Here is a 16,241-nt window from a genome sequence, read left to right on the forward strand (position 1 = left end):
CGCATAAAGGCGCTGAAAAAAGAAGCCGACGGCAGCGCACTTCCTAGAGGCGGCCGCATGGGGCCGCATGCGCTCCCTCCCCATTGTAATACATTGAAAACAGACGCGTGCGGTCCTAAATATGCGCTAGGTGGACGCGGGCCCTAAAGACTCACTTCTTCAACCATTATCTGAAATGATAAAAAAAAAAAAAAAATCTAACCCTGACTAACCTTACTGTCATGCACTTGTCCTAATAAACTAACCTACACTGTAACACGCAACACTTTGATGAACATTGTTGCTCAGCTGATAGAGTTATACCCTTCTTGCTGTCTTGTCGTACAGAACTTGTAAATCGCTTTGGATAAAAGCGTCAGCTAAATGACTAAATGTAAGTGTGTGTGTGTGTGTGTGTAGGTGTGTGTGTGTGTGTAGGTGTGTGTGTGTGTGTGTGTAGGTGTGTGTGTGTGTGTGTGTGTGTGTGTAGGTGTGTGTGTGTGTGTGTGTGTGTGTGTGTGTGTGTGTGTGTGTGTGTGTGTGTGTGTGTGTGTGTGTGTGTGTGTGTGTGTGTGTGTGTGGCGCGCCTTGTAGAATTCCACACATAAGAAAGAAAGATACTGGGATAAACACTATGCAACAACCATCAAATGCACACAGCACACACACCCACACGCACACACTCACTCAAACAAACAACACACTGCAGCACCCACTCTCCACACTTTAGATCACACAAACACACTTTACACTTTATATTTATTGATAAAGGATTTGCACTACAACTCGTACACCTACTGTGAATTGTACCTAAATTGCACCTCGTCCCATTTCTGCCTTGCACTATATAGTATTGTATATTAGTACACCGCATAGTATTGTATATTGTATGGTAACTACGTCTATTCTGCATCGAACATTGTACATATGTCTAAACTGAACACTGTGACCTCATTTTTTACTTCTAATTTTACTATGTTATTTTATTTCATACTTATCTTGTCTTGCACAGTCTCTTGAGCGTAACAGTAAGAAGCATTTTGTATAAAAGTATTCTGTACTTCTGTATGACAAATATTAAAGAAACTTGAACTTGATGAATAAACAAAATAGGAAATAAAATGTAGAAATGCATGCAATACATAAATAAATATGAATCTCCATATATGAAATAGAACATTTAGATAAGGTGCTACTGAGATGTTTTGGTGAGTTCTTTGTTTTTTTGTGGAAGTTGCCCTTCTTAAAAATGCATGAACATTCACTGATAATTGGTCTGTAGTGGAGTCTACAAGGTCTACATTGCCGGACCATGTAGAATCCGGACCTTGTAGACTGACATAATTCTGTGCATAGTTTAGTCTACACAGGCCATATTTCAAATAATCAAAATCTTACTTCATTCATCTTAAACATTCTTGATTTGGGGGATTGGTAGTTCCCATGAAATCTGAAGTTGTTCAAACGACAACAGCGATCCACCTTGAATTAAATCACACAGCCGTGTTGGCTGCGTCACAGTCACGGAAGGGGCTACTTAATTAATTAATCCAACCCACTTTATTTATAGAGCACATTTAAAAACAACAAAGTTTACGAAAGTGCTGTACAAGTCCCACAACATAAGATAAAAAAAAAAAAAAAACATAAAAAAAAACATATATAAAAAAAAAAAAAAAAAATCGAAGCTTCGAATTAAAATCGAAGCTCGGCCCCGAAGCTTCGATTGCCAAAAAAAGCTTCGAAGGTCAGCCCTATTAACGAGTTAACCTATTTTTATGTTCGTTCAAGTTGTTAGATGTCTCGATGTCCGGTAGTTGATGGCTTTAATGATCGCGTTTCTGCGTTGTGTTCTGCGATCTTACTACTGTCTACTGTAGGCGCAGACATCCGCTTGTCCCCGGGCGAGATGAACAACGATCACACGGTCCAGTCGAAGTTTAACAGAAAGAAGTTTATTTAACTAACAGAAAAGGTTGACGGGAATTATTAATACAAAGTGAAAGTCTCGATTAAGATTAATAAAGTCAGTTCATTTACAAGTCGGTCTCTCTCTCTCTCTCTCTCTCTCTCTCTCGCTCTCTCTCTCTCTCTCTCTCTCTCTCTCTCTCGTACATACAACTGGAGCAGAGTTACACGAAGCCCCCCTGATGCAATACAGTTTGGTTATCTAATGGAATGCCATGTTATGACTCCCGGTCCGCCCCTCGAGTCGCGTTGCCTGGCAACCTGCTAAAATGCCCCAGTTACTGCTTCAGAGAGAGGAGGGTCGGGAGGGCAGAGAACACCAACCAATACCAGTATTTAGAAGTGTCTTATAACATAATTAATAGTGGTGCACGATATATCGGCCGCCGATATAATATCGGCCGATATGGCAGTTTTTTTACACATCGGTATCGGTCCGATATCAAGATAGGGCCGATATGGGCCGATATAGATTTTTTTTTTTTATTACAAACATTTAATATTTTTTTTTCTTTTTACATGTTTTGGCCTTAAATAGTTTCAAAATATCAGTTGTTTCTGAAAATAAGTTACAAAAGTAAAAAAAGTATGCGTTTTGTAAAATAGCTCTTTATTTGATTATCATAAAAAAGTGTTTTCTATACAGAGATATCGGCATCTGTAAATATCGGTATCGGCCAGAACAGCAATATTAATATCGGTTATCGGTATCGGCCACAATTTTCACATCGGTGCATCACCAATAATTAACCATATTATAATCACAGGAGAATCACCACAATTTTTTTTTTATAATCTCTTTTTATTAGTATCATCACATTACACGTTACAACAGGTTGCAGTATGAGGGTCGACATTGTAAGGTTTTCTCACACTCTACAACAGGTTGTCCATGATTGGACTATTCCCATTTATTTTTCTTTCCCCTCCCCCCCTTTGCTATCCCTTATAAAGTGAATGTGTTACGTTTGTTTAAAGTAAAGCATACACCCACCCGCCCGACAAGAAATAAAAATAATAACAACAACGGATGTATACACTTACACACATGCAAAAAGAAATTAAATTAAATAAAAAAGAAAAGAAAATGGTGATAATAATTAGGGCTGTCAAAATTAATGCTTTAACTTTGGAGATTAATTTAAATGATTTAAAGCATTAAAATAGATTAATCTAGATTAATAGATTATGTCTTTGCATCACAGAGACTATTTGATAATTATGAAGTGGAAATGACACCCAACGCACTATCAGATCACTGTTATTTACTCCTTAAAGGTACATTTGGTATACTATCCTCCCGAGCCCCAAGATGGCGATTTAACTCGTTGCTGCTTAACAACAAGGAATTCATTACACAACTCAAAGAAGCTCTTATAGTATTCCAACGGGAGAATGCAAACTCGGTGCAAGACCCCAGAATAATATGGATGTCGGTAAAGGGAATGATCAAAGACTTCACGGATAGCTTTTCCTCCAAAATGCGCAAGAATCAAAACACAAAACTGGATGAGCTGGAAACGCTTTACTCAACGTTATTTAATTCTCTGAAATACAACAACTCAACTCGACTAGAAAATCAAGTTAACGTACTAAAAATAGAGATCAATGACATATACAGACAACAATCGGAAATACAAATACGCAGCACAAGACAACAGCAGTACTCCCATGGCTCCAAACCCAGCCACCTATTAGCCATGCGATTAAGAATTAATGCAACATTTGCAGATATAACTACCATTAGAGCACAACAAGTACTTGTAACAGATCCGGTAAAAATAAACAATACATTCAAAGTATTCTACTCCGATTTATATAAATCAGAAATGACCTTCGATCAAAACAAAATGGACACATTTCTTAATCAAATTATTCTCCCTAAACTTTCAGAGGATGACGCTAAACAGTTAGAAATACCGATCACACTAGAGGAACTCAAGATGGCCATAACCGCAATGAAAAGTGGTAAGGCTCCAGGAAGAGACGGTTTCCCATTAGAAATGTACCTTTCTTGTTGGGACATAATTGGCCCCTTATTACTAAATATGATCTTATACTCAGTCAAGGAGGGGAACTTCCATAAAACCGACAATATTGCACTCATAACAGTCCTCCTTAAAAAAGACAAAGACCCCAACGAGTGCGGTAGTTATAGACCTGTAAGCCTCCTCGGAACAGATATCAAACTGTACTCTAAGGTATTAGCCATCAGATTACAAAAGCATATGACGTCTTTAGTTCACCCGGACCAAACTGGCTTCATAGGAGGCCGCCTGATCACTGAGAACATAAGACGTATACTGCACGTACTTGATGCCGACAAAGAGGACACCATACCTAAGGCGATACTGTCCCTGGATGCTATGAAGGCCTTTGACAGGCTGGAATGGTCGTATCTGTGGGCAGTGCTAGAAAGGATGGGGTTAGGAAAAGGATTCATCGATATGATTAAAGTATTATACAAAGATCCATCGGCCATGATTATAACAGGCACAATCATATCTGAAATATTTCCGGTATCACGCTCTGCCAGACAGGGTTGTCCTCTTAGTCCCGGTCTGTTCAATCTATCATTAGAGCCGTTAGCACAATATATAAGACAATCCCAGTCCATAGAACCTATCGTAATCAAGGGCACACAACAAAAAATTTGTTTATATGCGGACGATGTAATATTGTTCATGAAAAACCCCAACACCACATTGCCTCATCTGCTCAAGTTGATTGAGGACTTTGGTGATTTATCGGGATTTAAGATAAATTGGCCGAAGTCGGCTTTCCTTCCACTTAACACCCCTGCAAAAAAAGATACAACCCTCCCAGGACAGATACCGATGGTAAAACATTTCAGATGCTTGGGAGTGGAAATATTCCCTACCATAAGACAAACGGTGAAGCACAACTACACAAAAATCCAAAACAAAATCAAAGACGACCTTGATAGATGGGCAAAACTTAAGAACACAGTACAAGCACGGATATCAATAGTTAAGATGGATGTACTACCTAAAATCAACTTCTTCTGTTCAATGCTACCGTTACCCCCTCCAGAGGGTTACTGGAAAAGATTACACTCCTCCACATACAAATTTATTTGGAATAACAAACCACCACGTATAAAAAGATCCACCGCACAGAGAAATAAAGCAGATGGTGGCATGGCATTTCCAGATTTTTTCCTATATTTTAAGGCGTACTCATTAAGTCCATTGACAACATGGTTTGACTCCCAAGCATTAGCATCTTGGAGGAAAATAGAAGAAAACATAGTAGCCCCACATAGACTGAAGGACATAGCATACACTAAACTACCAATCAAGCACTGTGAACGAAAATTTGGCCCCATAATTACTCATGCGATCCGGATATGGCGTGAATCACAAAAAAAAAATCCTAACCCACAAGAATGGCACAACCATACTCCCTTATTCAATAACAATGCTCTCTTAATTGGGAAACGACCTATAAGATTCCCTATATGGGAAGAGCAAGGCATACACTCATTAGGGGATATTTTTAACAAACAGGGTTTTTGTAGTGATAAAGAAATACGCAAAAAATTTAATCTCACCAAGTCCACATGGCTTTTTCACAAACAGTTAGAGCTATGTTTGAAGTCTCACGGTGTTCCATTAGACAGACCAATTGAACACCACAGATACCACAAATTCTTCTACTCAAGAGAGACATCGAGAGGTTTTGTTTCAGAATTTTATCATCAATTACTAACGTCCTCGTATGAAACCCTCCAACTTGACTCTGTCTGGAGGAGGGATATACCAGACCTGGAAAATGACTTTGATTGGCAAGGAGCCTGGGCAAATGTCCGACTTACATCAAGGAACCCGGATCATCAACAAATCAATCTTAACTATATTCACAGGACATACTTGACTCCTATAAGACTGTGCCGAATGGGGCTCAAACAAGATTCCAAATGCACCCAATGTACAAATGGGGACGAAGGGACATTTATGCACATGTATTGGGACTGCTCACCAGTTAAGGCATTCTGGAAAGATGTGACCCAACAAATATCAAAACTCGTATCTTGGAATATACCTGTACACCCCTCGGTATTGCTGTTGAATGATGTTTTTGAGTTTGCAGTGAATCCACAGCTAAAGAGATTGGTTTTATCGGGTATCACAGTAGCCAAAAAGCTGATCGCATCACGCTGGTTTCAACCGGAAAAAATGTGCCGTAAAGTTTGGTTTCTTACATATCTCGATGTAATTTACCATGAAATATCTACAGCAAGAATTCTGGGTCTCAATGAATCCAAAATGTCAATGTGGTTAGAAGTGGTGGAGAGAATAAAAGCTAGCTTATAATGGTAGTGTCTGGTTAGGTGCAAGGGATAGTGGAGGTACTTCTCAAGGTGGGGTCCGGGAGGGGGGGGTTCGAGCTGAGCATATGTATGTAGGTTTTTTTTTTTTAGATAACAGGTATTATGGGTATATCTTATATAAAACAACTAACCAAAATGTGATCTCATTGGATGTGCCCTGACAATTAATGCTTGTATATCTTATCGTGTGTTGTCATGTTTGTTTATATGTTTGTTTTAAAAAAGAATAAAAAAATAAAATACAAAAAAAAAATAGATTAATCTAGATTCATCTATGGAGTGAAAAATCTTCAATGTTAGCGCCGCGGATATAAGAGAGAGGTCTCGCTGAGTCAATGTTGATGGTTTTGTTGAACATTTGCATTTCACAGGAGAGAAACTGTATTCAAAGAAAGCTATAAAAATAGTCTTTGAATCTAAATATACTTTCTTTGTGTTGATTTTACATTAATTCCATGATTTTACTCAAGTAAATATGTGTTACAAGTAGGGCTGTCAGTTTATCGCGTTAATTAGATTAATTAATTACACAGCAAATTATCGCGTTATGAAAATTAACTCAAAATTAATTACAAAAAAAAGTTTTTTTTTTTTTTTTTTTTTTTAATAATATTTTTTTTGTATCTCATTCATTCCATAAGAATGTAGAATACACATATACAGATTTTTTTTTAATATGGTCCATTTGCATGTTCTTGGTATCTGATTCTAGGGACATCTATGAATCTCAGGGAATGTATTCCCAGTGTCAGAAATACTGTGGGCTAGATCCACAAAGAATGGATTGCACAGTGCAAGTTGCACCCTTACTTACAATTCATTATGAATTGAAAATGGGGGACCCTGATGTAAACAAGACGAAAGTCTTTCTCTGATCTGCATCCCCTTAACAATTGTGTGTATTGAGCCGTACTGTATTGTACCCATTCTGCAATCTGTTAATAACATTTTCATTCAATCACTCAATCTGTGCTGTGATTGATTGAATGAAAATTTTATTTTGAGTAAATTGTAATGAACCAAATGAGAATATCAATATTTTTTTTGTTATCTTTGACTGTGAATAACACCATGCTCAAATTGACCAGACCTGAAAAATCTAAGCAAATTAATAGATGGAAGATGATTAAACAGAAGGTTTTGTAGATACAGTACTGAATTCTGCCATCCGGACACATGCAATTTGAAATATGATTATAGAATATAGAATATCAGGCATAAAATGGTTATGCGATTAAAATGCGATTAATTAGATTAATTAATTACAAATCCTGTAATTAATTAGATTAATTTTTTTAATCGCCTGACAGCACTAGTTACAAGCTACGGTCTTAAGTAGAAAAATGCTATTTTTAATCTAGATTAATTACAGAAAATTGTGAGATTAATTAGTAAATATTTTTGTATCTATTGACGGCACTAATAATAATAATATATAATATAGGTAGTACTCTCCATTCTGGTAGCATGTTTGCCAGATAGTTATAACATTAAGAATAGAAAGTGAACTGAACACCCTCAGCGGTAGTGAGACGTGGTGCAGCAGTGTCAGAATCACAACAATTCTTTTTTTTATCTACTTTTTCTCCCCATTTTCTATTTTTCTCCCATCCCAATTTCGTATTGTCCAATTCTACCCTCCCCTGTCTTGAACGTTGCTAGACTATGCCTCCCACTGGTCGGCTGTAGTGAGGATAGAAGCCTTGCATCACGTGTCCCCTCCGGTACACGAGGAGGCAGCCTGTCGCATCTTTTCACCTCCACAGCGCAATCTCAGTGGCGAGGAGTAACGCGTGGGCGGCTCACGCTGCCCCTGTTGCTTCCTGATTCTGCTGTACAGGCGCACCAACCGACCTGTAGGAGTCGCTGTCCACAACGTCCGATCCCCACCCACCGTTTTTTTACCTGCACCTGTTTTTTCCATCTCAGGAATATTGCTAAGCTCAGGTCGATTGTTTCCCATTCTGACCTAGAGTTGATCATCCATGCCTTCGTTTCTTCTCGTCTAGACTACTGCAATTCGGTTCTCACCTGCCTCAATAAATCATCCATAGACCGCCTCCAGTTCATCCAAAATATTGCTAACCAGATCAAGCAGAAGGTGTCACATTACTCCAGTTCTAGCCTCCTTGCACTGGCTTCCTATACATTTTAGAATTAATGTCAAAGTCCTGGTGCTCACTTTCAGAGCTCTGCACGGCCAGGCACCAGGATATTTAACCGACCTGCTGGAACCATATGTGCCCAGCAGGACCCTGAGGACAGCTGACCAGGATCTGTTGGTCATTCCGCGCACCAGGCTGATCACCAAAGGTGACTGAGCCTTTCAGTCTGTAGCGCCTAGACTCTGGAATGCCCTTCATCGTGGCTTAAGAGCTGCAGCGTCTGTTGACATTTAAAAAAATCAGCTAAAAACATTACTGTTTAGCGGTCAGGTGGCGTAGCGGAGATTGCGCTCGTCACCAATGCAAGAGGCTGCGGTCTCGACTCCCGGAGAGTCAGCATTGCCCTGCGGCTTGGGGCTGATCGTCATACTAACTCGTTTGGCTGAGTTAGCGGGAGGGAAGCCGTGGGTGGTAATCTGGCGTTGTGGACAGGTCAGGTCTGGGCGCCTGCTCAGCGGAGGCAGGACTTGATGAAGGCAGCGTGCCCTCCCACGCGTTACACTTCACCAATGAGAGCCCTCGCTGCCAGGTGAGAAGAGAGCCACTGGCTGTCGCCGCGCGTGTCGGAGGAAGCGTGCGGATATTTCAGGGTTCCCTTGTACCGACCAGTAGGATAACATGCGCACAACAACCAGGTAGGGGAGGGGGGGATTGGCACAACGACTAAATTGGGACGGGGAGAAAAAAACATTACTGTTTAAACAGGCCTTTGGGTAATGTTTGAGCTTCTCCTCCAGGTATAAAATATGTCATTTGTTTTTGTTTTGTTTTCTTTCTCTGTGATGCATTGTGTTTTTGTTCTGTCTCTTATCTCTTGAATGGTTCTTGCTTTTTATTTTTATATTTTATATTTTATTTAAATTTCTGCTGTATGTAAAGCACTTTGTGCGTTGTCTCTGTGAAAAGTGCTATATAAATAAACTTTACTTACTTACTTACTTACTTACTTACTTACTTACTTACTTACTTACTTACTTACTTACTTACTTACTTACTTACTTACTTACTTACTTACTTACTTACTTACTTACTTACTTACTTACTTACTTACTTACTTACTTACTTACTTACTTACTTACTTACTTACTCACTTACTTACTTACTTACCGGCTTTCCCACCCCCTAACACTTGCCAATTGTGTTAGTATGAACGACCAGCCAAGCCGGAAGCAACGCCGAGAGCTGGGCTCGAACCCAGCATCTCCTGCGTTAGTGGCGAGCGCCGTGCCCACTGCGCCACTTAGCCGCCCAGAATCGCAACAATTCTTCAAAGTTGACGAGTTATTACCGAGTTATTACCGTGGCACGTTGATGCAGCTCAGCTCTTGACTTGATGGCTCACTGGCTCTGATGACGTTTACTCCTTAGGTATTGAAATTCAGGACCGAATGACGAGGCACGTTTCAACACTCGACGGTGTTGTAGAGCTGTGTCCCCAAAGCCTGTTTTTGGGCTTCGGACTTCGTCAGGCTTTTTCCCGAACACACCTTCGAACCTTCGTTTTTAATTACAAAAAAAGAAAATAAAAAATAATAATCAATTTTGTTTTAAATTTAATTTGTTTTATAAAATATCCTCAAACTAAATCCTCAATTTGAATAGTGATTAATCTGATTAAATTAGTATTTTTCTTTTTTTATTAAATGAACTTTCTTTAATGAATATAACTTGTCAGTTTCGTCAACATTAATAATCCAATAAGGGCACGGTTGGTACGAAAGTGATGGTGACGTCTTGACGGAGCGCCGAGTGCCAAGCGGATGCAGATACAGGCTACATCATCTATGATACATGTTTTATTTAAATTTTTATGACTAGTCGTATACTGTAATACTATAATATTAGTGTCGCCTAATCTTTATCTGCAACTGTGAAGAAAAACCCCATTGGTTTAAACATAATAAAAAAAAAAAATGTATTACAAATTTGAATGTTTATTTTAGAATTCGAACGCCGACGTAGCGAACGAAGGTCCAAACGTTGGCGCTCGGTGTTGAAGCAATTCGTTCAGTGCCGTTAAAGTATTGAGGTTCTGTCGTCAGCCCTACGTGTATCGTGTGAGCACAGACGGTGCTGCATCCAGCGTGTTGCCACAGAGTAGGGCTGGGCGATATAACGATAACGATAAATATCGCGATATATTTTAATAACCGATATCGAATATCGAAATTTAATTTAATTTTTTTTTTTTTTTGATATACCTGCAACAGGGCAGCTTTAAAACCAGAGACAGTGGACAGACTTGTCTTTCTTGCCTGCAACTTAAAGTAATGGCTTTGCTTGTCCAAATGACAATACTGACCAAATTCAGATTTCTTTTTCTCTTGTCCATTTATTTTGTTTGCTTTCTAATTTAAAATACATTTTGAAACCGTCTGTACACAGTAGGCTATGTGTGCTAGCAGAACTAGTCTCCAGTCACGAGTCACGGTGCACATGTGCGGTGGTTTGTCCACCAAAAAAGCGCCAAAAGATCGAAAATAAACGAGCAGAGCCAGAACTGTTCAACTCCCCTGGAGCCACAGCCAGCAGAGAAGCTGGTTTACTTTCACTTTCAAACCAGCTGCAGCCTGAGAACTGTGTGTGAGGGGCTGTAACACTAAAGATGGCGGCAACGACAAAGAATTGCTGCAAAATAAACATACATCTGTTGTAAAAAAAAAAAAAAAAAAATTCGATAATTATCGATATCGAAAAATATAATTATCATATCGTTATCGCGATATTATTTTTTTCCATATCGCCCAGCCCTACCACAGAGATCCCGTGAGTGCGGCGAGGCCAGACGGGGGGCAGAGGAGATGATGTGAGCAGCCAGACACAGTCCCTCATCGTCATCATCATCGTTAACCCTTTCACTGCGACATTACAGAAGGTTAACCCTTTCACTGCCACGCGTCAAAGGGCTAACCCTTTCACAACCACACTACAGAGGTTGTCGGGGCACTTGTGTTTGACCATCTTAGCGCAGGGCGACGCATGCCCAAAATAATGAGGTCGGAGGAGTGTGAGAAGGGGGTGAACGCGAGCGAGCGGCGTCTCTTCCGGTGCGCGTCACCTCGCAGCGCCCGCGCCCCCCCCCTCTGTGAACACGTCACCTCGCAGCGCCCGCGCCCCCTCCCTCTGTGAACACGTCACCTCGCAGCGCCCGCGCCCCCTCCCTCTGTGAACACGTCACCTCGCAGCGCCCGCGCCCCCTCCCTCTGTGAACACGTCACCTCGCAGCGCCCGCGCCCCCTCCCTCTGTGAACACGTCACCTCGCAGCGCCCGCGCCCCCTCCCTCTGTGAACACGTCACCTCGCAGCGCCCGCGCCCCCTCCCTCTGTGAACACGTCACCTCGCAGCGCCCGCGCCCCCTCCCTCTGTGAACACGTCACCTCGCAGCGCCCGCGCCCTCCCTCTGTGATTGATTGAACATTTTATTAACAGAATGGGTACAATACAATACGGCTCAATACACACAATTGTTAACACTTTGATTGCCACGCACTATGCCCATCATTATACCTAGTCTGCCACCGCTGTAAGCCTATGGAGATGTTTACCTTCTTTGCAGGGCTATAACTTTTTAAATATTATAGCTATATTGACATTACTATGGCCCATTCAACATCGGGTATCTATCGTTCCGGATGTGGGAACGTTATATTTTTTCATTCATGTTAATACCGTCGAGAATATAAGTATGTTTTAAGCTTTTCTGCTCTAATTCCAAAAACGCTAGTTATAGGCCCAAACGCATATGATAGATTATCGATTGGCGTATATTCCTCTTACCGTTCGCCGATGAGACTGGAGGAAAAATATTCCAATTATTTGAAGTCGATCTGCTAGATCCATTTCCCGTTTTGTATGACGCAATAAGCGCCGAAATCACATATATTATTGCGTTTCGAAAGCGATCCAAATACACTCGATTGTGTCTCTTGATCCACGTAACAAGATAGTACTGCCGGAGGGATTTCCTCGATGCATCAGCGCCACTTCCGGTTTGGTGGGGAGTGTAACTCGCCCGATCATCCACCAGGCGGCGGTATTGAGGCGTTGCAATATCAGACAGGGTGCCGCTGCAGTCCGGAGGGAGGCTGGATGAATTATGAATGCCATTGCGAAAAAATTTAATATTGTTCCCAACAACGAATTATGACGTTGTTGGCGTTCAACGCATGACGGGCAATAACGAATTCTCCCGTGGTTGGCGTCCAATGTGTTAAGGGGATGCAGACCAGAGAAAGACTTTCATCTTGTTTACATCAGGGTTTACCCCATTTTCACATTTATGACATATATGACATATACAAATATACAGATATATATCATGACATTTACGACATACAGATATACAGTACTGTTACATTTACTACATACAGATAAGATATACAGTACTGTTACATTTACGACATACAGTACTGTTTACCAGAGATCCTAACAGAAAATATATACATATGAGGGGGAGGAAACTGTACATTAGGAGGGGGTCGGGTGGGTGGGTGGGTGGTTTGGACATTTACAGGGGCCAGTTTCGAATTGCAGCCTCCCGTAGGTGCTCTTTGAGAGCGGTTTTGAAGGTGGGTAGGGATTCACATTCTTTTACAGATGTGGGTAGGGCATTCCACATTGTTGTGGCACAATTGCGAAACGTGTTTAGTCCCTTGTTTTGTTTGTTTGTGGAGCTCCCTCTGGTGTTGTGGAATTCACTGACCTGTAGCACGTTTCAATTGGCCCCTCATCTCAAGCCCCGCCCTCTTTTCTTGACCCTCGTCGTATCACAACTGTCGCTCCCCTCGGGACGAACGAAAGCGTCGCGACGTAACTGACGTGTAAATCGTCTGTTCTGCTTGATGTCGTACATACAGTACCTTGATGTCGTACATACAGTACCTTGTAATTGTATTTGGTTGTTTGTTTGATGTGCAGGGTTTGCACAAGGTCCTTGAAGTGCTTAAAGTGCTTGAATAAAATAAATATGACAAGGTCTAGGCCTGGAATTCATTGAAAACAGCGAATTTTTTAACAAAGTGCTTAAAATGTCTTTGAAATTCAAATCAACCATTCGCATTGAAAGTTTTGTTCATCCATGATACAAATTTTCTGAATTAAAAAAAATAACGTTTTCTTTCATCTAAACGGTAACTAATTGTCTGAAATTGGTTTTTAATCCATAAATATTGGATCCGAATTTATTTTCAATAAAAAACAGCATTTAAAAGTGGAATTGTACCCTTTTTTAAATGCCCCTTTCTTTAAATGAAAAAATTGTGCTTGGAAAAGTCCTTGAATCAGGGGCGGCTAAGTGGCGCAGTGGGCAAGGCGCTCGCCACTAACGCAGGAGATGCTGGGTTCGAGCCCAGCTCTCGGCGTTGCTACCAGCGTGGCTGGTCGATCATACTAACGCAATTGGCAAGTGTTAGGGGGTGGGAAAGCCGGTGGGGTGGGGAATCGGACGTTGTGTCTAGCAACGTTCGAGACAGGGGAGGGGAGAATTGGCGAGGCGAGATTGGGATGGGAGAAAAAATAGAAAAATAAGGAGAAAAAGTGGAGAAAAAAATAAGAAAAGTCCTTGAATTTCATTTTGCAATGTCTGTGGGGGGAACCCTGTAAATGTGATTTGGTGTGTGTCTACCTGCAGCCCTCTGACGGCGTGAAGCCCGTGTCTGTGGGGGGAACCCTGTAAATGTGATTTGGTGTGTGTCTACCTGCAGCCCTCTGACGGCGTGAAGCCCGTGTCTGTGGGGGGAACCCTGTAAATGTGACTTGGTGTGTGTCTCCCTGCAGCCCTCTGACGGCGTGAAGCCCGTGTCTGTGGGGGGAACCCTGTAAATGTGACTTGGTGTGTGTCTCCCTGCAGCCCTCTGACGGCGTGAAGCCCGTGTCTGTGGGGGGAACCCTGTAAATGTGACTTGGTGTGTGTCTCCCTGCAGCCCTCTGACGGCGTGAAGCCCGTGTCTGTGGGGGGAACCCTGTAAATGTGACTTGGTGTGTGTCTCCCTGCAGCCCTCTGACGGCGTGAAGCCCGTGTCTGTGGGGGGAACCCTGTAAATGTGACTTGGTGTGTGTCTACCTGCAGCCCTCTGGGGAACCCTGTAAATGTGATTTGGTGTGTGTCTGCCTGCAGCCCTCTGACGGCGTGAAGCCCGTGTCCCAGCAGCACCACTCGGTGCTCGTGGCGGCCAACCAGGCGGCGGTCATCAACGCAGCCAAGAACGCAGCAGCCGCCGCCGCCAGCAGCCTCGCCAAGAGCACCGCGGCCGCCCTGGTGATGAAGGGCGCCGGCCACGCCCCCGGTGCCATGGCCAAAGGTGCCCATGGCGCGGCGACCGGAGCCGTGGTGACGGTGGCCAAGAGCATCGCCAACATGCCGGTCGTCGGCGTCGGCATGGTCAAAGGGGCGGGCACCACTACTGTGGTGGGGGGCGTCGTGCCCAAAAGCGCGAGCACGTCATTGGTCACGGCGGCCTCGCTGGTCAGCGGCATGGCGGCGGCAGGAGGGAAGTCGGGTGCCACTCTGTCAGGTGGGTGAGAGAGAGAGAGAGAGAGAGACAGAGACAGAGACAGAGACAGAGAGATCTACAGTGCAACTATTTCACTCTCATTTACCCCTAAAAATAGATATGTGCGAACTGGAAAAATCATGGTCCTGCAGTAGGAGTAGGAAGACGTTGGGAACTAGGCTAATGGAGGAACCTACTTCCAGTGACTGACGCTAAGCTAGGCTAACGGTGCGCGTCTTCCTACTCCTACTGCATGCACAGAGGAGAAAAAGGTATGCATCTTCTTGTCTAACTCCAGGGTTCCCAAAATGTTGGAGTGTTAAGATACATACCTTTTTCTTCTCTGTGCAGTAGGAGTAGGAAGACGCGCACCGTTAGCCTAGCTTAGCGTCAGTCACTGGAAGTAGGTTCCTCCATTAGCCTAGTTGCCAACGTCTTCCTACTCCTACTGCATGCACAGAGAAGAAAAGGGTATGTATCTTCTTGTCTAACTCCAGGGTAGATGGCAAATAAGCTAATTTCCCCAAATGTTGGAGTTTTCCTTTAAGTAAGTTAATAGTATGGTATGGTGAGGCCTGTGCTGACCCCCCCTACTCCAGACGGTTGAGCAGTGTTGTTGTGTCGTCTCCAGGCTCCCTGCTGAAGATCCACTCCGGAGGCTCCGGCTCCCAGCACACGCTGCTCACCATCCCTGCCAGCCAGCTCAAACAGCTGGGGGTGGGCGCGGGCGCCGGGGGCGTGCAGACCATCCTCATGCCACTCGGTAAAGGTAAGACCCGACGGGCACAACCAACCAACCAACCCGTTAGTCTATTCTTTTTTTTTTATTATAATTATTTTATTTATTTAAAGTTTTAACATACATTTGAACCCTTTCACTGCCACACGACAGAAGGTTAACCCTTTACTATCACACAACTGACGGTCATACTAGATAGTGGCCTTTACTTTATCGGCCGCTGCCATTAGTCTATTCTTGATCCGTCCGCTCAGCGAGAGGTTGTCGAAACGTCTAGCCATTCATCCAAGTGTTTCTCTCTCTCTCTCGCTCTCTCGCTCCCTCTCCCCTCTCTCGCTCTCTCGCTCTCTCTCTCTCCTCTCTCTCTCTAGCCATTCATCCAAGTGTTTCTCTCTCTCTCTCGCTCTCGCTCCCTCTCCCCCTCTCTCGCTCTCTCGCTCTCTCTCTCTCCTCTCTCTCTCTAGCCATTCATCCAAGTGTGAGGGATTTGAGTTAGTCAGTTACTGTGTTGAAGAATCCTCTCTCTCTCTCGCTCTCTCCCCCC

At 42.8% G+C, this 16,241-nt stretch overlaps 1 protein-coding gene across 1 annotated transcript in view; it reads left to right on the forward strand.

Moving 5' to 3' along the window:
* yeats2 (YEATS domain containing 2) overlaps positions 1-16,241 on the forward strand; it is a 128,943-nt gene that overhangs the window by 92,407 nt on the left and 20,295 nt on the right. Inside the window, 2 exon segments of the mRNA XM_084332673.1 lie at positions 14,583-14,979; positions 15,590-15,762. Coding sequence (XP_084188799.1) covers positions 14,583-14,979; positions 15,590-15,762 — 570 coding nt within the window.

The sequence above is a fragment of the Notolepis coatsorum genome (genome assembly GCF_963971535.1).
Source record: "Notolepis coatsorum genome assembly, chromosome: 17".
In the NCBI taxonomy this organism is placed as follows: domain Eukaryota; kingdom Metazoa; phylum Chordata; class Actinopteri; order Aulopiformes; family Paralepididae; genus Notolepis; species Notolepis coatsorum.